This window comes from Salvia splendens, chromosome 5, assembly GCF_004379255.2.
Source record: "Salvia splendens isolate huo1 chromosome 5, SspV2, whole genome shotgun sequence".
In the NCBI taxonomy this organism is placed as follows: domain Eukaryota; kingdom Viridiplantae; phylum Streptophyta; class Magnoliopsida; order Lamiales; family Lamiaceae; genus Salvia; species Salvia splendens.
In genome coordinates this window covers 16,608,902-16,636,649 of record NC_056036.1, presented here as the reverse complement: position 1 = coordinate 16,636,649, position 27,748 = coordinate 16,608,902, and the positions used below count along the sequence as shown (strand labels likewise).

Below are 27,748 nucleotides of genomic sequence, written 5' to 3'. Positions count from 1 at the left end.
CGGCAAACAAACATAGATATTAGGATAGATAAGGGGGGCTATATATGTCTAACATGTCAAACAAACGTGCCCTTAGTGTTTTATAGTAATATGTTGTGATCTTGAGGATACATTAGTCACAAAAGTGGGAATTCTCATATAAAGATATATGTGCATGCAATACTCGATCATTTGCAATATATCTTTTTGCCGACATATTCATAATAATGGTATACACGATTTAAATTACTAGTACAATTTATCTTAAAAAATATAAACCTTTTAAAAGCATAAGTTTGAATAGGTACATGGAAAAAAAATAAGAAAAATATAAAAAAATAAAATTAAAATATTGTTAGTGAAGAATATATTTCACCATTCCACAAGTGTGACATCTTTTATGGGACAAAGAGAGTACCCCCTCCGTTCCGAGGAAGATGACCCCGTCCTTGGGCGGTACATGATTTTATGTAATTTTATTTTGTGTGTTAGACGGAGAAAATAAAGTAAGAGAAATGAAATAAAGTTGAGAAAAATAGGTGTTATTTTTATTAATTGATCATTTTAAATGAGACAAATTAAAAAGAAAAGTGAGTCATTAGTGGGACAGAAGTACTACTCCATCTGTTCATATTAGTAGAGTCATTTTGTTATTTTAGTACATTCCATAGTAGTTGAGTCATTTTTCATTTTAGTAAAAATCAACACATTTCTTGTCACTTACTTTACTATGTCATATTTTACTCTCTTTTACTTTATTCTCTATTTATCTTTTTACCTTTTTTATTTTCTACTTTATGCTTTCTCTACCTAACCCACTTAACACAATTTTTTTAAAATCTCGTGCCGAAAAAAACGCATCCATTACTATGGAACGGAGGGAGTACTACTTTTAAAGGACGGGGGCAAGGAAGGACGCCTTGCGTCTAGGACGTCTAGGCAGGCGGCACCCAACAAATAAAGATAAAATGAGTACACATTTCCGATGAGAATAGTTATTCCGCAACCGGCGAGGTAATTAACTCTATACTGTTAGAATAATACTCCTATATTTATTTATTGATGCAAGAGCCCAAGAGCATATACTATGATTGATTGTAATTAAAAAGAGTTTACAACAAAAAGTAGGTCAGTTTCAGTCACTCCCCCTGCTAAAGCTTATTTACCAGAAATTATAGCATCTGAGGGTACTTCCATCTCCCTCTCCTCCATAAAGATTAAATTCCTTCTTAAAATTCTCTTACTCCTCACTTGAAAAAAAAAAACCAAAACTTTGCATGCTCCCTTTCCCTGACACATTCCACTTCCACCACGGTTCTACTCTTTCTACTAGGAGCACAAAGTATTGCTTCAGAAATAATTTCTTCTTACAAAAAAATGAGATACCAACAAGTTTTGAGTATTTTTAGTTGCTGCTTTTGTATTAATTGGAGAAAGAGAAGCCATGTTTTGGTGCATTGATTGATCACGTAAGCGACGGTCCGTGTGTCTCTTCATTGCTTATATCATCATCTCTTCTAGAGAGAGAAGAAGAAGGAAAGTCTGTGTTCTCGCGTTGAATTCCTCAGCATCTTTTCACTTTCACACCTTTACACAATCAAGATTCAATTTTTAGGATTCCAATCGCGATGAGAGGCACGATTGAGCAGACCCTCACGCCGGAGGCGTCGGGCGTCCTGAGCCAGTCAATTGCAGAGGCCCGCCGCCGAAACCACGGCCAGACCACGCCGCTGCACGTAGCGGCGGCGCTCCTGTCATCGCCGTCTGGGTGCCTCCCGTTGGAAATTATTTAACATCATATATTCAATAATACAGAATTGAATATAAATAAAGCAAGATCTTCGAACATCATGTATTTCACGTATTAACCATAAACATGATGGATCGAAAACTTACCTTGACGATCCATAGCGGAAGCGATTGGGAAAGACGGAGAGAACTTCCTCGGACTTTGGTGTAGTTGCGCAACTCCAACTCCAAGGATTTGTTTCTCTCTCTTTCCCTCGTTTATGTGTTCTCTGTAATGTGTGTGATTTGATGGGATCACTCCACTTGTATATAGGCAGAGAGAGGACAAACCCTAATTATAAAAATATTAAAGCCCTTTTCCATCAAAGTGGCTATTAATATGAACGTTTCTTATTGATCAAGAATATAAATTGATACTACTAATTGATCACAAAAATATATGTACACACGTTCCTTTCCTTAATAACCAAGGGAATGAAATATTCATTCCAATTAATGGCAATCAACGACATACATATATATTCACATATATTCTCTTAGTATTAGTCAATTATATAATGACTAATCACTTATTGATTAATGGCTAATTTCCATTCCAATTAATATAATAATTAATTGATAGCCAATTAATTAGGGTAAAATGTGTCTTATACCAAGTTAATATATTATATCAAAAATCCAATTCTATTTAGGATTCTATCACATGTCACATATGTGAGACATAAAACTTACATTCTCCCACTTAGCGAACATGTGGGACACAAAGTTTTCGATTCTCCCACTTGTCACACTTGACAGAGCCACAGTAAAATAGACATAATAAACATAAGGCGCGCATAATATTGGACTTTGTAAATACTTTCACCATTGGCAAACATAAAATATTATATTAGAGAGACTACTAATGTGGGTCATGGCGGGCGTACATCATTCAGTCGACGTAGTTCCTTCCATGTACCACATCACCAATAACCGCACTAATATAATCTATAAGTGACACTACGTTCGTAATTGTCTTATTTCAAGACCTCATGCATTAATACTAAGAACGTACATATGCATATCAAATAATAAGTATATGCAGGAAAAGTAGAAATAACTTTATTGAATTCAAAATATCTATAACTTAAGTGCCTGAACCAACATGGAAACATAAAGATTAGACGTTTCCATACCCAAGACTCATTATGTTAACTTATTCCATAAATGTCTTAGGCGGTAACGCCTTAGTCAATGGATCAGCAACCATAAGCTATGTGCTTATATGTTATATAGATATTATTTGTTCCCAAACTTCATCTTTCACGATAAGAAACTTTAATTCCATGTGTTTAGCTCCTTGAATACTTGTCATACTTACAGAAAGATACGATTGCACTATTATCACTATACAATTTCAAGGATATGGATATTGAGGAGACAATGCCAAGGCCTGAAATAAAATTTTGCAATCATTAATGCTTCAAAGCAAGCCATAAATTCAGCTTTAATGGTGGACGTTGAATTAGAACTTTGTTTTATACTTTTCCATGATACGGCTCATTCAGCCGTAAGAAAAATGTAACCAAAACTTGATTTTCTAAAGTCAACACATCAAACATAATCTGAATCGGAATATCCAATCACTTTTTAATTGATCAGATTTCCTAAATGTAAGCATATAATCTTTTGCCTCTTTAAGTATCTTATTATCATCTTTGCACCTCTCCAATGTTCAATGTCAGGGTTACTTTGGTAACAACCTAGCATTTTGAGCGCAAAGCTAATGTCTAGTAGTACAGACTTGAGCATACATCAAACTTCCCACGATAGATGCATAAAAAATATGTTTCATCTCTTTATGTTCTAATTCAGTTTTTGGACATTGATTCAAACTGAATCTGTCACCTTTATGAACTGGAACAACACTTGGAGAACATGCACTCATCCCATACCTCTCTTAAAGATTCGATCTATGTAGCTTTTATGAGACAATCCAAAAGTCCACGTGATTGATCACAAGATATTTCTACCCTATGACGTAGGATGTCTCACACATATCTTTCATGTTAGAATTTCTAGAGAGATAATTTTAGTGTCATGTAGTAATCTAATGTCACTACTAGCAAGCAATATATCATCAACATACAGAACCAAAGATATAAACTTGCTCCCACTAACCTTGAGGTATATGCACCGATCAACGATATTTTCTTTAAAACCAAAAGCAGTAATAGTGTCATGAAATTTAAAATTCCATTGTCGAGAAGCCTATTTCAGTCCATAAATTGATGTCGTAAGTTTGCAGACTAAATTTTCATTCCATTTCTTAATGAAGTCTTCAGGTTGTTTCACATAGACTTCTTCTTACAAATCATCATTTAGAAAAGCAGTTTTCACATCCATTTTATGTAGTTCCAAGTCGAAATGGGCTACAAGTGCCAAAATGATTCTAAGTGAGTTCTTCTTTGGTACATTAGTGAAAGTCTCTTTATAATCAATGCTATCTTTCTGAGTATAACCTTTGGAAACAAGTCTGGCTTTAAATCGTTTGATTAAACCATTCATGTCGAATTTGGTCTCGAAGACCCATTTACACCTAATACATTTGTGTCTATCAGGTAATTCGACAAGGTTCCAAACTTTATTATAATCCATAGATTTTAACTCTTCTATCATGGCATCAATCCATTTATTAGAATTATTACGCTTAATGGCTAGTGAAAATGAAACTGGATCATTACGTATTCCTATATCACATTCGGATTCTTGGAGATATGCCACATAGTCATTAGAAATGGCCACCTTCGTTCTCATTAAGAAAGCATTAATGGCACTTCTGGAGATGTTATTTCCATACCTATGTTCAATGACTTAGGCATCATTATTAAGTGGTTGGTCATTCAAATATTGTTAGGCTGTTCAACAATATTTGGCCACTTAATTCTTAAGGAAATGAGGGAAGAGGAAAATCTACCCTTATTTCACTAATGACCGCATTATGAGTGTTAAAACTCCCATTGATCTCACCATTCTCAAAGAATCATGTATTTCCAGTTTCCACAATTCGCAAGCTATTATTAAGACAATAGAACCTATATCCTTTGGATTTTTCTGGTAACCCATAAAATAACCACTAACTGTTCTAAAATCTAATTTCTTTTCTTGCGGGGAGTACACTCTAGCTTCAGCTGGACAACCCCAAACATGAAGGTGATGTAAACTAGGTTTCCTACCTGTCCAAAGTTCAAAGGGAGTCTTTGACACAACCTTACTAGGAACCCGATTTAATATATACACTGCAGTTCTTAGAGCATACATCCACAACGATACGGGTAAGGTAGAATTGCTTAACATACTTCTAACCATTTCCATGAGGGTTCGGTTACGTCTTTCAGCAACACCATCCTGCTGAGGCGTACCAGGAATTGTGTATTGAGCACAAATGTCATGCTTTTCTAAGTATTTGGCAAACGGTCCAGGTAATTAGGGCTGGCAATTTTTGACACGACACGATAACACGACACGAACCGGCACGAAAATAATGGGTTTGGGTCAGAGCTTATTGGGTTCGTGTCCTTATCGGGTCGACCCGTTAAGGACACAAAAATTTCGTGTCGTGTTCGTGTCGTGTTCGTGTCGTGTTCGTGTTATCCGTTAACAATACGTGTTCGTGTCGTGTTCGTGTCGTGTTCGTGTTATCCGTTAACAAATAATATTTTAATATTATTAATTCTTATTATTTTCATTTTTAATAGGTTTAACCGTTATCAGGTCGTGTTGTTATCGAGTCGTTATCGTGTCATCTCGTGTACGTGTTGTTATCGTGTCGTGTTGACCCGAATTGGTTCGTGTCGTTAATGGGTTCGTGTCGTGTTCGTGTCGTGTTCGTGTCTGAGGATTTCGTGTCGTGTTCGTGTTCGTGTTTGAGGTTTTCTTAACGGGTCGTGTTCGTGTTTGTTGTTATCGTGTTCGTGTCGTTATCGTGTCGACACGATAACGACCCGACACGCACGATTTGCCACCCCTACAGGTAATTGGCCCATTTTAGTGGTACGACCATAAAATTCACCACCTCTATCAGTTCGAACAATTTTCACCTTTCTATTTAATTGCCTTTCAACCTCAGTCACAAAATGTTCAAGTGTTTCTGCTGCCTGAGATTTTTCATGCAATAAATAAATATATCCATAACGCGAATAATCGTCAATAAAGGTGATAAAATACTTTTCTCCACCAAAATTTGGGACATCAAAAGGTCCACAAATATCTGTATGTATAATTTCAAGGAGCTCTGTGCTTCTTGTGGCATTTTTCTTATTGTGTTTGGTTTGTTTACCTTTAATACAATCCACACAAACAGTAAAGTCTATAAAGTCTAAATTCAAAAGAATATTATCCTTTACAAGCCTCTTGATTCTTTCACTGGAAATGTGATCCAGTTCCTTTATGCCATAAGAATGATAAATTCGAATGAATATTATCCTTTAGATGCTCCTTCGGTTGCAATGTGAGCATGAGATGCACGCTCAAAGAAGTTAGTTCCATTAAGTTGGGGAACGATTGAGGTAAACATACTAGTAAAAAAATATATGTTTTTACATTATAGGAGCAATTAAGAGATGAATGCTCACATATAAAAGCTTTGAATAATAACACGATCATTAATTTGAAAACCCATATCATGAGGCAATTATGAAAACTCCTTTGGGTAGTCTTCATACAATAATAAAAATCATGCTTTTTTAATATCCATATCTTAGTTCAACAATTGAGTAATAATAAATTGGCGTTACCTTTGGGTAATCGATACAAATTTAAATTATTAACTCCATTAGTGTTCATTATGTCGCAAAGACTATTTCCTTTGGGAATCTAGACCTTTTATGACAAACAAACTATTTAGATAATGAATAGCCACAACAAGCATGATGATTAATTGCATACATAGATTTTCATACTAACTTGATTATAAATTCTTCTTATTTTACCTCACTTTGGTGATTGTAAAATAAACATTATATAATCAATAATGTATAATGATTAATTGTTTAAGCAGATTTTCACTTAATTTGATTATAAACTTCTATTATTTTACCCCACTTTGGTGATTGTAAAATAAACATAATATAATCATAAATGTATAGTGATTAATGGCTTAAACAAATTTTCATATGAATTTAATTATAGACTTTACTTATTTTGCCTCACTTTGGTGATTGCAAAATAAACATAATATAATCATGATTGTATACATTCAAACATAAATTGAATTATGTAATCATTTATTCCATCGTCTCGATAGATTCATAATCATGAAATATTTAATTGAAATCTCAATTCACCCATGCACACATTCAAACATAATTTACATACAGTATACACAATTAATATACCTAAATCAATTCCATATGCATAAATAGAATCAATTTGGAAACAAATATTTCCAAACATAATCATACAAAATAAACAATCTTTAATTGATACAGTAAGTAACCAGTACAATTCACAGACAAATTATGCTAACAAAATTAAATAAACTGAATTACACTCCTTTCACCCACTGTCTCGATGCGGTGCATAAACAATTTTTCCATAAAGAGACAATCAAAACATAATTATTTAATTTGATAAGTGCGCATAATTAGACACATGAATCCGTTAAATTTGAATACGTAATACACGAATTGAACCAACTTAATTTGAATTCACAATTCAAAGTAGTCATTGTACGCGTGATTCATAATCCTAACAAAGCAAAAATGAATTCACTAAACATCCCAACATATTTTAATTTGGAAAGTATCTACTACTGTAATCAAATATTTTAAATGTGAATTGAACAAGAAAAAAGATTATCACGAGATTTTGTAATTTTCTATTCCAAGATTTTGAATTATTTGAATTCAAAAAAGTACTTCATCGATAAAAAAAAGCTACTGGATTCATCAACACAAGACAATAAACTCAATTAATTGTCTCACCGCGCATAGATTTAAAACAAAAGACATAAATTATGGTTTCAATAATACGAAAATACATGAGTTCTCAACCATGCTCTGATACCACATGTTGGAAATTATTTAACATCATATATTCAATAATACATAATTGAATATAAATAAAGCAAGATCTTCGAACATCATGTATTTCACGTATTAACCATAAACATGATGGATCGAAAACTTACCTTGACGATCCATAGCGGAAGCGATTGGGAAAGACGAAGAGAACTTCCTCGGACTTTGGTGTAGTTGCGCAACTCCAACTCTAAGGATTTGTTTCTCTCTCTTTCCCTCGTTTATGTGTTCTCTGTAATGTGTGTGATTTGATGGGATCACTCCACTTGTATATAGGCAGAGAGAGGACAAACCCTAATTATAAAAATATTAAAGCCCTTTCCATCAAAGTGGCTATTAATATGAACGTTTCTTATTGATCAAGAATATAAATTGACACTACTAATTAATCACAATCAATTCTAATCAAATCATAAATATATGTACACACGTTCCTTTCCTTAATAACCAAGGGAATGATATTCATTCCAATTAATGGCAATCAACGACATACATATATATTCACATATATTCTCTTAGGTATTAGTCAATTATATAATGACTAATCACTTATTGATTAATGGCTAATTTCCATTCCAATTAATACAATAATTAATTGATAGCCAATTAATTAGGGTAAATGTGTCTTATACCAAGTTAATATATTATATCAAAAATCCAATTCTATTTAGGATTCTATCACATGTCACATATGTGAGACATGAAACTTACACCTCCGGCAGGCATGCATCCGGTCCCACCCAAACTCGAGCCACCCGCTGCAGTGCTGGGCCCTCGAGCTCTGCTTCAGCGTGGCCCTGGAGCGCCTCCCCACCACCCTAGCCCCTCGCCGGAGCCGCCGCTCTCCAACGTGCTAACGGCGGCGCTCAAGCGCGCGCAAGCCCACCAGCGCCGCGGCTGCCCCGAGCAGCAGCAGCAGCCGCCTCTCCTTGCCGTGAAAGCAGAGATTGACCAGCTGATCATCTCCATCCTCGACGATCCCAGCGTCAACCGCGTCATGAGGGAAGCCAGCTTCTCCAGCCCCGCCGTCAAAGCCGCCGTTGAGCACAGATTGTTTGCTAATCTGCCTCGGTACAATCACACGTATTTCTGCTTTGATGATCACCTATTTTTGTTCGTAGATGAATTGGTCTGTCATGTAAACGAAATGGTATTTCTCCGTTGGTTTGCGTAGGCATTTGAGCATGACATTGGAGGGAGTTTCTCCGTTGAGTAGACGCGTATTTGAGATGCCTGATCCATCGGAAAGAGCCCCCTACTGCTCTCGGTGTTCGGAGAATTATGAGAAGGAGGCAGCCAAGCTCACCACTGTTCACAAGTCATTCTCTGAAACTGCACCTCTGCCACAATGGTTGCGTAACACCAAACTCAATACCGGTGATGCTTCACAAGTATGTCCCTTTCCATTCTGCTTGTCAAGTTTTGAGCATATAAACTTAACCAAATATTTTCATTCAAGCAGAGGATTCAAGAATTGCAGAGGAAATGGAGGGACGTATGTTTGCATCTTCATCCTAACTTCCATGCTTGCAGACCAGCTCCACCAACGCTCTCTATGGCGAGCTTTCGTAATCCCAGCCCGCTCACACGACCAACATTTCACCTTCCCCTGCAGCTCGTTACTGATCGTAGCCCTCCGGGAAGTCCTGTGACGACTGATCTTGTGCTTGGACGAAAAGGGGCCACTTGTGAAGATCAACCACGGACGAAGCTGCTCGATAAATTTTCTAATGGTATGGATGCAGACATGTATAAGAAACTACACAGGGCCCTGATGGAGAAGGCATGGTGGCAGGCAGAGGCAGCCTCCACAGTGGCCACAGCCATTACGTGTTGCAGATCAATCAATGGGATTGGGAGGCATCGGGGTGCTGCATCGAGAGGGGATATTTGGCTATTGTTCACAGGTCCTGATAGAGCTGGGAAGAAGAAGATGGCGTCAGTGCTAGCTGAGCAGATTTGTGGGACTAATCCTATCATGATATGTCTTGGCACGGCGCAAGATGATGAAGAATCGGAGATTAACATCCGAGGTAGAACAGCCATTGATCGAATAGCAGAGGTGGTCCGGAGGAATCCATTTTCGGTGATCATGCTTCAAGAAATTGACGAAGCAGACGTGCTGGTTCGTGGCAGCATCAAACAGGCGATTGAGAGAGGCCGGATCGCTGATTCCCATGGCCGTGAGGTCAGCCTTGGCAATGCCATCTTTATCCTGGCTGGTGTTTGGTCAGCAACGAATTTTGAAGCTCTAAGAGATGGTAGATTTGTAGATGAAAATAAGCTTGCTACCGTAGCCGGAGGGAATTGGCAGTTAGGGCTCGTTGTGGGGGAGAAAACCGGCAAACGCTGCGCTAGTTGGTTGCACGATGTTGATGATGGTGGTGGTGGTGGTAGGACGTTGAAGCCACGGAGAGAGGCTGTGAGTGGCCTCTCGTTGGACTTGAATCTCGCTGCTGGAGACGTGGAGGATGATCGAACGGACGGCTCTCATAACTCGAGCGACCTCACTATTGATCATGAGGAGGAGTTGAGCCATGTCAACCAGCATTGCTCTGTTACATCAGTTCCTCGAGATCTTCTCAACAATGTCAATGAGTCTGTCGTGTTCAAGGCTGTTGACTCTGCCTTGGCTCGAACGGAGATCAAGAAGGCGATCGCCTCAAAGTTCTCGATGATGGTGGACGATGACTTGTCCCTAGAAATAGAAGATGATGTGCTAGACAGGATTCTAGGACGGCTATGGCATGATAGGACCAGTTTGAAGGAATGGATTCAGAAAGCTCTCAAACCGAGCTTTGATCGGCTCAAGCCCCGTCTATCAGATGGTGGCAGGAGTGGCGATGTGGTGGTGCGGCTCGTCATCGAATCCGAGTCCGGCGGTCGGGGGCGGGGCAGGAGCAGTGGAGATTGGTTGCCCAGTAGAATCTTAGTATGAATGAGTTAATGTTGTAGGGTACATAAATTACATTTCTTATTTCTGTTGGGGTCATTTGATTTAAATATGTAGAACTTTTGGGTGGGGTTTTGAAATTTGTAAACATGAAACTTAGTACCCCTTAGTCTTACTAAAAATAACTCATTTTCTTTTATAGTTTGTTCCAATCAAGATATCTCGTTATTAAAAATAAAATATCTTTATTTCTATTTTATTTTATCTATTTTACTTTACTCTTTTTATTTAACACATCAAATAAAACGGCATAAAATAAAACGGCATAAAATCTCTTGGACAAATCTCTTGTTGTCCAAGGAATAAATCATCTCCCCCATCAGTCAATGTATGCAAACAGAAAAAAACTTCAAGAATGAGATGATGACAGGTTAACGATTCTTCAACCGCTCTTGCATTCTAAATGTTGTTTTATGAGATACTCCTTCTACATAGTTTTTAAATTTTATATGTTTGTTTTTAGAGGCATACTTCGGATTCTCACGTTTTTGTCCCTTTGGTGTTTGCATCCGTTGACTGACAGGGGAGGGTAATTGAGTCAATTCAGCTTGTAAGGTGCATGTGGCAGTCTAGTATAAACTTTAGCTTTGTTTCACTACTTCCTCTGGCCCTGCTAAGATAACATATTTTTTAGTCGACACAGGATTTTAGAAATTATTGGTTAATGTGGTTAATTGAAAAAAATATATGTGCAAGTAGGGTGGGTATACGGTTCTCGGTTATTCGGTTGATCGAGAACCGAACCGAAACCGGTCGATTATCGGTTAACCAAAATCGAAATTAACAGTGTTCGGGTCGGTTCCGGTTTTGTGTTTTCAATAAAGTCGATTATTGGTTCTAACCGATCGGTTATCAGTTAGAGCCGATAACCGCAATTAAATTCAATTTTAATTTGGGCAAATTACCTGTAAAGTCATGAATTTTTACAATAGTTTGATTTTTCCCTTGAATTTAAATGTTGCATGAAAAGTCATGAACTTTATCGGACTGTGTAAATTTCTCATCCGACCTGACCCGATAGATTTCCGACACAAATTTATCCTATGTGGCGCGCCAGAGGCGTGACTTGGCAATTGACAAATTTAGGGTTCAATTCGAATTATGGAATTAGTGCTACTTTTATGCTGAATTGAATTTGTGGAATTCAGTTTGTATGTTTATGTCGATTTGTATGCTGATTCGATTTGTAAATTTTCATTTGTGCTACTTGTATATTTGTGATAAGTCAACTAAAGCATTGGGTCGAACTCTTCTTTGGTGTCAAGGTAATAGCTATGAATAGTCATCGACTTCCGGGAAAGGGTAGAAGAATGGGACCCAGAGATTGCAATGATAGAGAATAAACAATCATAATTAGTGGAATTTTGCCGAGTCACACCTCCGGCGTGCCACGTAGGATAAGTAATTGTGTTGGAAATATATCGGGTCGGGTATCATGGGAAATTTACACAGTCCGGTAAAGTTCATGACTTTTCATGCAACATTTAAAGTTCACGGAGAAAAACCAAACTATTTTAAAAATTCAAGACTTTACAGGCAATTTGCCCTTTTAATTTCAATATGAAATTAATTCTAAATTCTTCGTTAGATATATCAAAAAGTCAAGAAAACTTATATTAACCTTTAATTGAATATTTTTAAATTTTCATGTATGCATAAACTATGTATTTCTATATTGATTTTCAATAGAGTTTGAATTTATGAGAGTGTATTATTTTTATTATTTGTAAATAAGTAAAAATTTATAAGTTTTACATATTAATAATTAAAATACCATCATTTAATTTTAAATTTTAAACTTTAAACTTGAAAATTATATTTTGTTGGGTGAATTAAGCACTTGATTATATATACATTGTTAAAATACTGTAAGATGAATTATGAACATCATGAAAATCAAGCACTTGATTATGAGTTTTTCTGTAACTTTTGTTGGCTGAAAAACTGAAAATCAAGCACTTGATTATTAGGTAAAAACTTAGATGTATTGATTTGGTCTTAATGTATTATTTTTGTTTTTGTTGGAATTAAAATTTTATTTCGGTCCAATTCGGTTAGTACCATAACCGATCAGTTCTAACCGAGTCGGTTAGTGAAGTAACCAAACTAAAGTTCGGTTCAGTTTCGGTTAGTTTTTTTGACTATTTTTTGGTTAACCGGCCGTTTACCCAATCATAAGTGCAAGTATTAAATAGAGAGAGAAAGAGTGTTGAATATTGAATTAAAAAAATTAAAAGTTGTTGGATGTATTAATTGGATAAAGTTACTAAAAATAGAAATGTGTCATCTTGCTTGGAACAAACTAAAAAAGTGTCATCTTAGTTGGGACGAAGGAAATAGTTTAATGTGTAATTGGTAAAGCAAGAGATATAGAAAATGAAGTAAAAGTAGTGTTAGTTGATTGTGGGGTCCACTTTATTAATGGTGTGTAATTGATTAAAAAATTTTCATATTTAGACTTGGGTCTAATTTTGTGAGATGAGTTAAAAATGACAAAACTAATCTATTTTTTTAGGACAAATGGAGCATTTGGTGGGGCGTGGGGCGTGTCTAACCGTTGCCTTGAATCCATGGTGTTACTATGCGTTAATCGAATCATAGTATCATATTATTTCTCCAGTACCTGCTGAAAAAAAGATGGGAGTCCAAATTATTTAATGGAGGTGAGAAATCCTAGTTACCCAAACATTTGTTTTATGTTGATGGCAGCTGCAATGTTTTCATCACACCTAGAATTCAACAATTTTGTAATTTTTGTTTTTTGGAAAAAAGGTAGTTTGTTGAGAGTTTAGTTATCATAAAGTATGGAAAGCAGCGTGTTGAGGAAACACACAAGAGCAAAAAGCTAAAGTTATTAGTTGAGATTAAAGGTTTCTTTTAACCTAATTAATTTCCCATTGCGTATGTCCACATGAATGAGACATTTGCAAGATTTAAAAAGTAGTTCCTACCTAATCCCCTTTTGTAATGGGGAAAAAACTATCTCACTTTAGTATGATATTACGAGGGCATAATCGTAATTAAAGAGTGATTTAATAAACTTGGATTTGTGCATTAATATAATTTACATGTATAAGTTTCTTAATCCATATATATAGGAGTGGGCCCGAGTATCACAAGGATTACAACCCAATTTTAAGCCCGACCATATGTTTTTAGGCCCGGCTCAGGCAGGACCAATATGACATCTCTTTTCAAACAAGGGGACCCAAATTCTTCAAAATTCTAAGTCGTTTATTTCTCAAAAAATTATTTCTTAATATTTGAATCAAAGCTCAAGGATTTAGCAAATTAGTTGATAATTTGCTTATTCACGTATGTCAATTTTGTACTTACGGAATTAGCAAGATTATATGTCATGATTAATTATGTATTATGTTTGGTTCATGAGATTGAATTTCACAATTTAATTCTAAATGGATAATAATATGATAATTAGTCATATAGCCACCCCCTTCAACTAAAATAATCTAACAACTCAATCCTTTCATCTAACAAACCAAACAGCCACCAGGAGTGCTATCATATACTCCCTCCATATCTTGTTAATAGGGACATTTCTTTTGGACACGAAGTTTAAGAATAGTGTGTTAAGTGGATGGTGAATAAAGTACGAGAGATGAAGAGTTAATAAAGTAAGAGATATTGTTATTTTTTACCAAAAATAAAAATAACTCAATTAACTTGGAACTTCTCAAAATAGAAAAATGACTCAATTAACAAGGAATGATGGAGCAATTCATACTATAAATATCTGAGCAATTCATACTATAAATATCTTTAAATTTTGTACATTCTCAAAAATATACTTTAGTAATAAAAGTCATGGTCCAGAGTGCGGGTATGACTCGGTTGGGTAGTTGGGTTGGGCTTCGGACTTAAATAATAAAAGAAATGGGCCACAAAATTAATTAGGGCCTCAATATCTTTACATACACAATACTAGAAAAAATGCCTCTATGACAATCAAGATAAACCTATCGTCGTGCCACCAACCTCATTGCAATTTTGCGCATAATATTAATAACCAAAATATTTCAACGCAATTTTGTTTGCCTGAAAAGATAGAAGGGTTATTTAATCATTAGATATCCTTTTTACTTTTTTAGAATAAAGATGACCCCAAATTATTGGTGGATAATGTTTATTGAAAATTTTTTATCTTCCTCTCTTTTTAGTTTTGATTTAATGTGAGGTCTACCTACCATTTAAATTTAAAAAAATCGGGACTCCTACTTGCGAACGCATTAATATTAAACTGAGACTCATATTGATAGACACATAAGTAATTTTTTATATTGAACAATGGGAGACCACAATGGGCATCATGGGTGGCTGTACCTCTCCCGGCGCCCCTCTAGCAGCCCTGGTCCTGTCACCACCCGTTCTTGACCCCCACAATTGGGAAGTCGCGCGCAGCGCCACGCCTCCCGGGGGAAGTGTGGATCCCCTTTCCTCTTCTCTCCCATTGTAAATGCTCTTAGTGCCTTCGTACTAATTCCGCCATGACCATATGTAGGGACCATAATTGACTGATATCACTTTTTTCAATAAGAATATACACGTACAATAAATTTAGGAACTAAATACTCCCTTTGTCCCATTAAAAATGAAACGTTTTCCTTTTTAGGCTGTCCCATTAAAAATGAAACGTTTTCTAAAATGGAAACAACGTCATCTCAAAATTTTCATCTCTCTTACTTTATTATCTTATTATTAACTCTTTCAAAAGTCACCTTACATGAAATTCTAAAACAAAATGTTGTAAATAATAAAGACTAAGAAATCTGATACTCTCTCCGTCTCTCATTAAGAGTTTTATTTTGTCATTTCGACTGTCCCTCATTGAGAGTCCTATTTCGTTTTTATGATAAATGGTAAGTAAGCTGATATGCTCAGATTTTGCACTATTTTAAGGCCATTTTTTGGTCCATTTTGATTGTCAAAGTTGCATTACATATCTATTATTTGCATATTTTATCAATTTTGGTATTTTGACGTGTTTTGTGAGAAATGTGCAAAACAGAGACGAAAAAGGGCATAAAAACGTCAAATCTGGAAGCTGGAACTGAAGCGCAACCCAGCGGCCCGCTGGACCCATGCCAGCGGTCGCTGCAACGAGTCCAGAGAGTTATGGAGCTGTCCAGCGGCCCGCTGGACCCGGCCGGGCACGGCAATCTATGTTCAAACTCAATTTTCCAGCGATCCTGAAGTTCGATCAGGGCATTCTACATGTCATTCTCTCCGTCTTCGAAAGAGCTTGGCGGTGGTACCTTGATCATCTCAACCGGTGTTCTGTGGAGAAAGCTATGAATGTTCAACCAAAGTCGCGCAAAGCTGTCAAGTGCAGAATTTTAGGCGGAAATTCAAAGAAGGAAAGAAGTTACCTTGTGAAGCCAAATCTTTTCCTTAACCTATGGGGCACGAAAATTCCATATTTACTATTGCTTGGAGGAAACTTTTTACCAAATTTAAATCATTTTCAAGCCTATATATACCCCATAACCTAATCCTTCGTCTAGATCTTCTTTTAGCCAAATAAATCCAGAGCTTAAATTTGAGAGTACTTCATAGTTCAAGGGGTTGAAGAATGAATCAAGAGAAGATCAAGGTTACAAGGATTCAACCTTTGAGTTGTATTTGCTTTAGTTCTTATTTTCTTTATGACTTCCCTACAATCTATGTTTTTAGCTTATTCTTTCATGTGTAACTAAATTCATAGGATTCTAAGAATGTGTTAGTAACAACTTTGGTTATACAATTCCGTTTTTCTATTTAATATCCATTTTGTTTTTACTTCGTTTCTTCCCTAAGTTGTTCGATAATACTTCACGTTTGAGTGACACATTCGGTGATGATTTAACATAACTTGCTATATAATTGTGAGAGGAGGTTGGCGAGTTAGGTCTACTTAATAGACACCACAATTAGCTTCCCTTAAAACGACACTGTTAATTGAGAGTGAAGACTTTATAAGGGTCTTAGGAACTTTTGGGAGTTACGGATCTAGGATTGACGCCCCTAGTGTTAGTAATCTACGCTTGTCCCTCATGGGAAAAACTTATGTGACTCGTTCTATGGAAGGAAGGACTGCTAGGGTGGTGTAGTTGGAATTTGTATAACCATAACTGTGAACGCACATCCGTGGAATTCCCTTATCTATCTTTTCTTTATCTTTGTGATTTATTTGCAATTAGTTGTTTATTTGTTTTATTTATTTTAAACTCAAAACTCTTGTTTCTCTAGATAGTATATGACGCTTAGTACATGATAGTCAGTTGCAATTATATTCTCCATGTTCGATATCCCGGTACTGACCTTTAGGTATACTATTCCTACTCTGTATACTTACATGTATTTATAGTGCTAATAACTAGTGCATCATAGGCCATACATTCTACCAACTTATTCTACCCACATTTTATTATAAAACTAATATAAGTTTGACTTATATTTTACTAGTTTATTTAAGTTATAATTTTTACATCTTTTAAAATTCGTGCCTAAACTAAATAGGACTTCTATTATGTGATCGAGGAAGTATATCACCTTACCACGTGCAACAACGATCCATACAAAATTATACTCCATGTAAATTGGTCTCTTAAAGTAGAGTAAAGTAGGAACATTGCATATTATTTCCATCTATATATTCTGTTTTCTGTTTCTTAAAGTATATTGTTTTTTTGGTATACAAGCATTATTTGGTGCAGTGGTTATGGTACGAAAATACAATATTTGATTGTTGGTTTAATATGTGCAGGGAAAACGACTGATATTATAAAGCTTTTACTGCTTTCGTTGATAGGTTCACATCTCTCAAACACAGTCTCTACTTTTCCAATTTTTTCTGTTTCAATTTTTTTTCTTGTTTACTTACTATTTGCCGTCACTTTCTCAACACTTTTGTTTGGCAATAAAATTAGTGTACTCAGACAAAGTCTGACAAAATGTCATCGACTAAAATAGTACACTCTCCATAATACACTTTTCTTTTTATTTTTAGTTTAATACATTAAAAATAATAAAGTAATATTCTCCGTTCAATTAATACCATAACCACTTTTTCTCCATTTAATACTTAGAGCATCCGCAGCGGTGCGTCCGTCCGTCCGTCCGTGCCAGCAGCGCGACACCGCTTGCTTGCTGTTCGCTCTTGCCGCTAGCGCGGCGCTGCTCGATGCATCGATCACGTCCGTGCCAGCGAGCAGCATACGTGTCAACGTCTGGCCAACGACAATGCCGTTGGAATTTCGTTTTTTTTTTTAATCGAATTTTAATTAAAAAATCCGGTTAAAAATAAAAAAAATCCCACTTTCCAAAAATTATATCCATTTTCTCCACACTTTTAATTTATTTTTTAATTTTTTTCCCCAAAAATTCACATTTTCATCTATAAATACCCCCACTTCCACACAAAAAATTTCACACCACACTACACAATTCTCAACTAAATTCTCTCATCTCTATTCTTACAATTCTCAATCTTTCTTTCGTTCTTACAACAAAAAATATCCGGATCTGGCGATCACCTCTCCAGCTCCCGTGGTTGGAACCACGAATGGTTCGGCTCGCGACCATTTCCTAGTCTAGAAATGGAATTTTCGGCCCCTCCTCAAACCCAAAGTTCGCAAGCTCCGGGTGGTTATCGGCCTTACCCGGTGGACGACCAAGATGCCCCCGATGGCAATACGGGTGGGCACACCCCGTACACTCCAGGGGAGATGGATCAATTATTCGAAGCGTTTTTTTCTATCTCCGAAGATCTGGAGATTGGCACGAACCAATCCGGGGACCATTTTTTGTGGCGCGTCTGTCGCCGGTATAATCAAAACCGGCCGGCTGGAACAATCGAGCGCAACGAAAGTATGGTGCGCAATGCCATATACAGAGCCAACGAAAAAATCCAAAAGTTCCAGAGGTATTACCTCCAGGAAGAGCGGTCGGCGGGGAGCGGCAGAAGCGAGGTCGACATCATCAGTGCTGCGTTGGCGACCTACCAATCCCAACACTACAAATCGTTCAAGTACCTCAATATTTGGCAAGAGGTGCATGTGCATCCGAAGTATACGAGAGGCGTACCATCCTCCTCTAGCTCCTCCAGCAAACGGTCGAGGTCGGTATCCTTATCCGACGCCGGCTCTGATGAGGTATCCACCCAGCTCACCGGAGCTAACTTGTGTAGCCCCGATGCCGGCCCGAGTAGTTCCCAACGCCAGCCGCAAGGAAGGAAGAAGTCGACGGCCAACCGCCGTCGCGCCACGACTCCATCCGCCCCCGATCCCGCTCCCTCTCCCTTTGTGCCACCTTAACCCCCCACCAACTCGTTGTGGGGGGTTTTGGCCCAACTCAATTTGGCCGATAGGTCAACTATGACCCCCGAGCAACTTCGATCGCATGTGGCAACGATACGGGGTCTCCAAAGAACATTGGGGGTAGAGCCGGATAAATAGTCTTCCATGAGGGTATTTTTAGCCTTTAATTATGTAATTTTTATTTTTTAGGAGTTTAATTATGTAATTTTTATTTTTTAAGAGTTTAATTATGTAATTTTTATTTTTTTGGATTTTAATTATGCAATTTTTAATTTTTATAATTTTAATTTTGTAATTTTAATGCATTTTAGGGGTTCGGGAGCATCGCCGGCGTTGGGAACCGCTGGGGCCGGCGTCGGGGCTACCCAAGTTAGCTCCGGCAAGGCTAGCCACGTCTTCAGAGCCGGCGTCGGATAGGGATACCGACGTTGACCGTTTGGAGGAGCCGCTAGAGGAGGATGTTACGTCTCCCCTATACTTCGGATGCGACCGCGTCTCCTGCCAAATGTTGAGGTACTTGAACGGCTTGTAGTTCATAGATTGGTAGGTCGACAAGGCGGAACAGATGATGTCGAACTCGCTCCGGCCGCTCCCCGCCGACCGCTCTTCCTGGAGGTAATACCCCTGGAACTTTTGGATTTCATTCCTTGATGGATTTCTTCATACCTACGTTTGAACCATACTGTCTAAGGTCCTCATATTTGACTCGCAAAGTGGCACAACGTACTTTAATGTTTATTTCTTTTGTACTACATTCTACTATTGACTTTTCAGCACTATCTTTTTCTTCTTCATCGATACTTTTGACTCTGTATTATTTCATCTGCTAGAGCTTCTATCAAATCAAAGATAAATTAGTCTGTTCTTCTTGGATTTACCAATTTGAAAGTCTTCGTCCCATGTTTCTTAACGCTTATATGTCTTTGCTTGAAAATCTTCCTTGTATCTCTGACAGTTTTGAATTTCGTTAACTAATATTTATCTGTGCTATCAAAATAACTTCACAATTATCTATTAATGTGCGGTTCTGTAACTTCATGCTTGATTAGTTTAGAATTAAAACTCCCATGAGATTGTTTGTTAGAAATATTATATATCGATTTGCCTGGGTATAAGACTGCAATCTTCTTTTTATGTTGCAATCTTGGGCGGTCAGAACTGTGTTCGTAAAATTAAGATTAATTGTAGGAGTACTTTGACACATTGATGTGCTGAGGTAAATGATGTGCCACTTGATCTATTATTTTTTTTTTAAATGGCGGAATTTGATTATGACTTCTTTTGGGGACCAGTGAGATTAGAAGATTCCCTTAAAGGAGTGGCATAGAAGTACCTAACCCGACATATTGATTTAGATGAAATTTCGAGGATGAAATTTTTTTAGGAGGGAAGAGTTGTAATGACCCGAAATTCTGTAACTCAGATATTAGTTAAAATTTGTTAGGTTTTTTAATACAATATTTAAGTTGTGAGGTGTAGAATTTTAGAAATTGAAAAAATTTGAAAAAAGGGGGAAAAAGAAATAAGAAAAGAAAAAGAAATTGGAAAATGGAAAATGGAATGAGATTTTTTATCCCTCACTTAAGGAGACCTTCTACACACACTTTCACTTTGTAACACACACACCTCACTTTTTCTACACCCACACACACCGTGACACACAGCGACATTTTCCTCCGTCGGCGAAGCTGCTCCAGCAACCACCGTCCTCCGACAACCTCCGTCTCTGACTTTTCGTCTCTCTCCGTCTCAAACTCTCTCTTCCGTTGCACGAACACAAATAGGACGCCCTCCGTCTCTTTCTCTGCGTCACGGGTGTCCGGTTGTTCCCTGCGCCACCATCACCGATTTCTGGCAGCTCTAGGCTGGAATTGACTCCACTTTGTGTAAGAAACTCTCATACATCTGATTTGTCTGATTTCTTCTTCAATTTGAATCTAGGGCTCATAATTTTGTTATTTTTCCAAATCCAAAATTAAGTAAAATTAGGTGTAAATCCAATCTTTTGATGGCTTGATAGCTTCCTACGCCTACTTTGAGGAATGAATAGAATGAAATTGTTGAACATGGTGTTTGAATGTAAGGATAACATAGAGTTCTTCAATAGGGATTTGGAAGCTTGCTTTGCTAACTTGATTTAGCTTGGGAATTTATTTGCTTAATATATGTTTGGATCATGAGAAAAATGCATATTTGGTATAGGATGTTTTGGGAATTAATTATAATGAATTGAACATGGAATTATAATGAAATTTAATGGGATGATTGGAACATATAGTTGGATTACTTTAGATAGTAGGAATTTGGAGTTTACAAGTAGAAATTATGTTGTGGTGAAAGAAACAGTGGAGTCAGCTTTTATTTCATGTTCTGGCAGAATTTTCCAACTTCAGTTTAACCAAGTTAACGATCTCCTTTTCTTACCAATTTTTAACTGAACAAACTTTCATGTGTCTTCTGCGACGTGGCCAAAATTCAGCTTCAACCGAGTCAAGATGAATTTATTATGATTTTTGCAAGGGGACTGCGCTGTTCTGCTAGGTTTGGGTAAAATAGACGTTTATGGTGTTTATTTTCATCGGGATTATGTTGAATTCTGACTTATTGGTTGTCCGGATTAGTACTTGTTCTGTAAAAATCTTAAGACATGACCAAAGTCGAAATTCTTATGTTTTAACCTTATTCTTTTGGACAAGTGTATGAAGATATGATTGCTAATATGAAATCTGGAATGAGAGTAGTTTTGACTAGTCTAATGTCTTGTGGGATATATGCATAAATATTATGAAATTAAGTTAGAAGATTGAAACGGTTAGGACTCTGGGCGCTTAGGTGTCGTTCAAGTAACGATACATCCTACTGGTCAGGATAGAGATCCTAATTAAACCTAGGCCCTGGTTTCAAAAATTCCTCAACCCACTCCTACTGATCAGTATAGTGGTGGTAAGGGTCGAATCCCACAGAGATGGTGCGTTAAAACTATTATGGTGATATTCTGGATGGTTTGGTTAGCTACCACGCTCGGGTTGAGTCTCTACCTAGGCAAGAACTTAAAGGTAATTTCCTACTGACTAGAATGGGGAAAGTAGTGTAGAGGTGCAGCTGTGTACGTGGAAATGGGGAGACATTTTTGTAACAGAAAATATTTGGAAGGTACGGGATTCTATTTTGGGCTAGACAGAATATTCAGAGGGTAGTGGTAGTCATGGTGACTAGGCTGACAGATCTGCAGGTTATAACTAAAAGTAAAGGACAAAAAACAAAAAAGCATCTAAAAAGCAAAGTGGTCCCCAACATTAGACTTGGACATCATCTTCTTCAACAACACAAACTAAAATCAGAAAATAATTCCAGATTCAACACGGAAACACAGTTTATCAATTCGCGAACACAGATCCACAAATAAGAACACCAAATCTGAAATCAAAACACAGAAACTGCAACTCCGCGTGCTGGTCAACAGGAAACAAAACACACTCAAACTAAACTTCACATGCAGCGATCCACTCACGATCGAACAGTTCCACGTTTAACTAAGGAAATTGCGACGGAAACAAGGAAAGAAAAGATTCAGCACTTAAAACACCAAGGAACCTTAGATCTAAGCTAACTAGGCGGAATAGGAAGGAAAAGAAATCAACACCATAACTGAACGGAAATCAACTTCTTAGCATTAACACGTTCGGATCTTCAACAAGTACTTCAAAAGCAGAAAATATCCAAAAGCAAGCAAAGATCCAACGTAAGGAAAGCAAGTAAATTAAACTACGAAAGCGAATAAAAGTGTTTTGCCACTCCGGGCGATGAAATCTCTAAGCTACGGTCTTGCTGGCTGGAACGGACGATTTGGAACTCCGGGAACATCTAGATCTTCAAGTGACCATGGCAGTGGCGAGGAACGAGATTCTGGACTGGGCTGAAAGACTAAATTCCGAAAGAACTCTCCTAAAAGTGATGATGATGAACGATGTTCTTTCCTCTTTCTCTCCAAGTGGCTTCCTTTTATAGGGAGGCTTACCCTTGATTTTTAGGGTAAGACCTTGCGGTGAAATGACTTCTTTGCCCTTAATTGTGATTGAGCAGTCCCAGCTATCCTCCTTCTCCATCTCGAGCCATTTTTGCATGTATACTGGTCAGTACGTAATCGTCCTGACGCCCTTTTCACTTGAAGTGTCTGAAACTCTGCCTACTGGCTAGAACACTTACCCTGCACGCTTAAGCAACTAGTTTTGCAGATATAATTCAATTATGCACATCATACTGACCCGTAACCTAGGCCTAGAATACGACTTATCAAACTGCTCACACTTACCACATGCTTGTCCTCAAGCGTGAAGAACAAACAAAAAGGAATAAGTCGAATTCTAGCCTGGTTACTCCCCTGACCGACTCTACCTAAACTAGACTCTATACTACAACGACGCAAAGAAAAACACTTGGTCAAACACAGAAAAAACACACAAACACAAATAAAACTAAAACACAAAGATTGGGCTATATTTTCAACCATCCCTTACCTCGGGATCTGGTGCAATCCGGCCTTAGACAGCCTTGAACTTCTGCCACCCCCCATTCCTTCCTGGTCAGTATATCCGCTTGTCAAGATCGCCCAAACTCTCGGCCAAACACTAGATTCACTCGGTCTCTCATACCTCACCAGGAATGTCAGGACCGCATTCTCTCAATATGCTCAACCACACTTGCTTCGGACTTAGATCTCATGTGCAGCTACTGAAGGGCTTAAAGGCTTGTAATGGGGCTATTGGGTTGCAGTGTTTTGGGGTAGATGTTCCTAAGGCTCTAAGTCTTCAAAATTTTTATTTTATTGATGTGGGGGGGAACTGTGTGCATTAGGCTTCTGATCAGTTGCTTCTTAGCTGACGCTTCTGGCTTGGGTTTCCAACTGGTTAGTATCATCTTGTGGCTTTGCCACCCTTATTCCTTCTCTTTTTTTTTTTTTATTCTTCTCTCTTTTATTTTCCCTTTGTGGCTTCGCCACCCTTATACCTTCTTCTTCTCCCCTTTTTTTTCTTTTTGTGTGGAACTGGGATAACTCCCTGATCGATTTTCTTCCAAACTTTCTTGCCCAGCTGGAGTCTGCTCTCTTTCACATCTTTCTGGCCAGTAAGCTTCATTCGCCTCATGCCTCGCACACACACAGCCCCAGTGGCTAGGGGTATTTATCTGGGTAAAAGAGTTAGAAAAAAAGGTTCTAAAGGTGGTTTTTTTTTTTTTTAAACTGAGGGGGGTTTCCTACTGCCTTCAGTGTTTGCTACCCGTGGTCACTTCATCCTAGGTAAATTGTGGCAGCCTCTCCTTCTTTTCAATATTTGTGGAAAGTGGTTCCACTTTAAGCTTATAACTCACATTTGAAGAGGGCTTTCGCGTTTGGCTCTAAGTATGAGCTTTTCTCTCATACTCACATCATCTATCCTGACTAGGAGGTACTAGGGAGGGTGGTTTCGGTTTTCCAACATGTCTTATTTCCCTCAGTTCCCTTCACCGTCAGCTCAAGACGGTTGAGTTTTAAGCCCAATCAACACACAAATTAAAAAAAACTAAACTTAACAGGACACTAACACAAGCACGAACACAAAAACTACACATATACACATATACACATACTCATCATACCGGTCATTGCGTCCCCCCTCCCACTTCACAAGTATCTGCCCTCAGATAAGGTTGTGAAGTGGAAAAAGGTAATGACCAGTATGATGGACACATAGACAAACATACAGAAACAACAAATTAAAACTAAAACTTCTCACACTTAGACTATGGAATAGGCTAAGTGGGAGAGTTTGAAAACCTAAACAGACCAACAAAACACACATATATATAAAACTCCTCACACTTAGGCCGTGCAACGGACCAAGTGTGAGTCAGCATGCGTACGAAACAAGAAAAAGAAAAAAACAAAAACATGCTACACAGAAACAAACACAGAAGTTTACCTATCACAACAAAAACTAACACCAACAATTATGAAAAAAAAAACTTAAAAACAAACAGAAAGCTAAAAATAAAACTAACTTGTCAGGGTGGGGGGTGGTCTAGCGAAGTCTCCTGCTCCTCCGTGGGGCAGGTGGTATAGGCTGCTTTTCCAGGGGTTCCTCTTCCGTTCCAGTGTGATCCTCATTTTCCTTCGCCGGTTCCTCGGCCTCTGCCGGCACCTCAGCGTTCTCTTCCTCGGGCTCTTCTATCATTGTCTCTGGTGGGTGGGTCTCATCGTCCTGGCCTCCATGGCCGCTTGTTCCTGTAGCTGGTTCCTTCTTCCGGCTGGTCACTTCCTTCAACAACTCATCTATCACGGATGTCATTCGGCCCATCTCCGTGATCAATCGATGGTTCTCCTCTCCTAAAGTAGTCACTAACGTCTCCATAGCATCTTGCCTCTGAGCCAATGTCCTCTGCTCCGCAGACCCTTCCAACATCCGTTCCACTACTCCCGCTAGCTTGACCATCTCTGCCTTCAACTGCTTATTCTCTTCTCTTACTTCGTCCATTGCCTTCTCCATTCTGGCTTGACGCTGTTCCTGGTCTGATGCCAATCCGATCATTTCTGCAGGTGGATGCAATAGTTCCCGATGATCGTTAGGGAGTTGCTGCTCCTTGTACTCCTCATCTTCCATGGTCGTATCGCTATCGGATTCAGATTCTTCACTTATCTCATATTCACTATCACTCTGTGTTTGCCGGTTTGATGGGGTCCTCGGGTCAGCCTCAGTGATCACTATGCCTATGTTCACGGTACGTGATTTTTTGGTACTCGGCTTGTTTTTCACAACGGTTTTTCCTTTCTTTTTCCTTTCTATCTGGTACCTGGCTTCCTCCTCAGCTTGGAGTAAGGCCTCGTCCTTCTCAGATCCATCAGACCTTCCTGACGCTGATGTGAGGTTCGGTTCCCCAGTCATTCCTTCTGTTGTCGTGCCCGGTTCGTTCTGTACTGGAGACACCCATGTGTCTTCCTGATCAGTAGCTTGAACAGGTTCACCTTCAGCCTTTTTCAGAGTGGCTCGCTCTTCCTCACTTGCGATCTCTATGAGGTCCTCCGCCGTGTTTGGTTTTGCCCTGCTGGAGGCCCACTTACCCAAACAACGTTGCGACACCCTCTGCGGCTTGGGCGAGTCTGCCTTGGGGTCTGCTTTCACCACCAGTTTTCGCCTGACCGGAATCGGCTTTACAACCTGAGGTGCCACTGGGGGGGTGCTTCTACTTCTGGCTCTGCTGTCTCTGTTCCTGTGTCCTTGACTTCTGTTGACGTAGTACATTCCTCTCTTACTTGTATTCTATCATCCCCGACTTTCACTTGGGGGTCTACTGGTTCTTTTTCTTTACTCGGTACTTCTCCTTCCCCTCCTACCAACTGGAAAGGTCGGCCTTCCGGTATGTTTCTTGATGTGGCTTTCTCCCTGTTTCCTACTGCCCCCAATGCGAGGTCTAGACCCTCAGCCATTGGTGCAGTGTCCTCTTCTCTCCGGTTGACCCTGTTCAGAATTGAGTCAAATTCTTCGTCTGTCATGAGGCCTTGTTTTCTGGCCGATTCATTCAAATCTATTTCCGGCCTTCTCACTTCTTGAAATACCGGCTCCGCTTCGGGCGTTTTCTCTGTTCCTTCGCTCCCCTCCGGAGTTATCTTGCCTTGACTCGACTTTTTCTTACGCTCCTCAGAGTCGGAGTCGTAATGTGTGGCGATAGCGTCGAGTTCTGCCGAATCCGGTACTGAAACTGCTGCATGACTGACCGGTGCAGGCGGAGCTTCGCTGGATGTGGTTTCGACGCCCCCCGTTTGGCCGAAACTGGTCAGAGCCGTCGTCCAGTCCCTAGTTGGGTCCTGTTGGCGAAGAAATGCCATCATGGCATCCAAGGAAACCATGGGCGATGGCTGAGCGACGGGTGCTGGTGGGGTTGGCTGTGGTCGTGCCTCCGGGGTTTCTCGGCGGCTGGGTTTGGTTTTCTTGGCGAATACTTTCTTACCCATGAGCGGAAATTACGATCTGGAAATTAGGGTTGGGAGTCGGCGGGGATGAAAGAGGAATTTTTCGAGAGAGAGTGTAATTGCAAAATGAGGGTTTGTGAGGGGAAAAGGTAAAGCGGTATGGTTATGTGGGAGAGAGAATGCAGTTCCAGGTGGTTGTAACCGGTTATCAGGGGTAGCCGGTCGCGACGTTTCAGACGGGAAGGGCGGTTGAGGTTTCTGGCCTCTGATTGGTCCGCGCGTCTTTTCTCTCTGCTCACGCGCCATTTTTCCTACTGTCACCATGCAAAAGCTGCACAAGCTTTAATTCAAATTTTCGTCCTCTCCATAATTTCTTCTATACTTACCTAAAAAAGAAACTAATTCAAATGGGCACTTAAATAAAATTTCGAAATAGCACCAGATAAGTAATCCCTTGGTCAATGTGCACTTCAAATTAAAATTAAGGCCCGAAAATATTTTTGGATTTTTAGGAATTATCTAGCGTGCAAAGATTAATTACGTATTTACAATATTTACAACTTCCTTAGGCAATTTGGAATTCAACTTGGCCAGTATATGCAAACTATTTTCAAAGGGAAACTGGTCGCGCGGAACTCCAAATTCCTATCTTACTGATCAGTATGAAACCGATGTAAGTGGCTGTAGTGGAATTTCATCCACCACACCCACCTCGCTATTATCCCTGAATATTTTCAACCTATGCCCATTT

At 38.7% G+C, this 27,748-nt stretch overlaps 1 protein-coding gene and 1 long non-coding RNA gene across 2 annotated transcripts; both read left to right on the top strand.

Annotated features, from left to right (window-relative positions):
• Nucleotides 1-8,153: 8,153 nt before the first annotated feature.
• Nucleotides 8,154-10,805, top strand: LOC121804867 (protein SUPPRESSOR OF MAX2 1-like). Its single transcript, XM_042204566.1, has 3 exons — nt 8,154-8,858; nt 8,962-9,178; nt 9,250-10,805. Exons 1-3 carry the CDS (start codon nt 8,488-8,490, stop codon nt 10,723-10,725), a joined length of 2,064 nt encoding a protein of 687 aa, XP_042060500.1. The 5' UTR covers nt 8,154-8,487; the 3' UTR covers nt 10,726-10,805.
• Nucleotides 10,806-20,667: 9,862 nt separating this feature from the next.
• On the top strand, nt 20,668-21,775 carry LOC121804886. The gene is made up of 2 exons (XR_006051224.1): nt 20,668-20,941; nt 21,535-21,775. It is a non-coding gene; the product is annotated as an uncharacterized LOC121804886 (long non-coding RNA).
• Nucleotides 21,776-27,748: the final 5,973 nt, after the last annotated feature.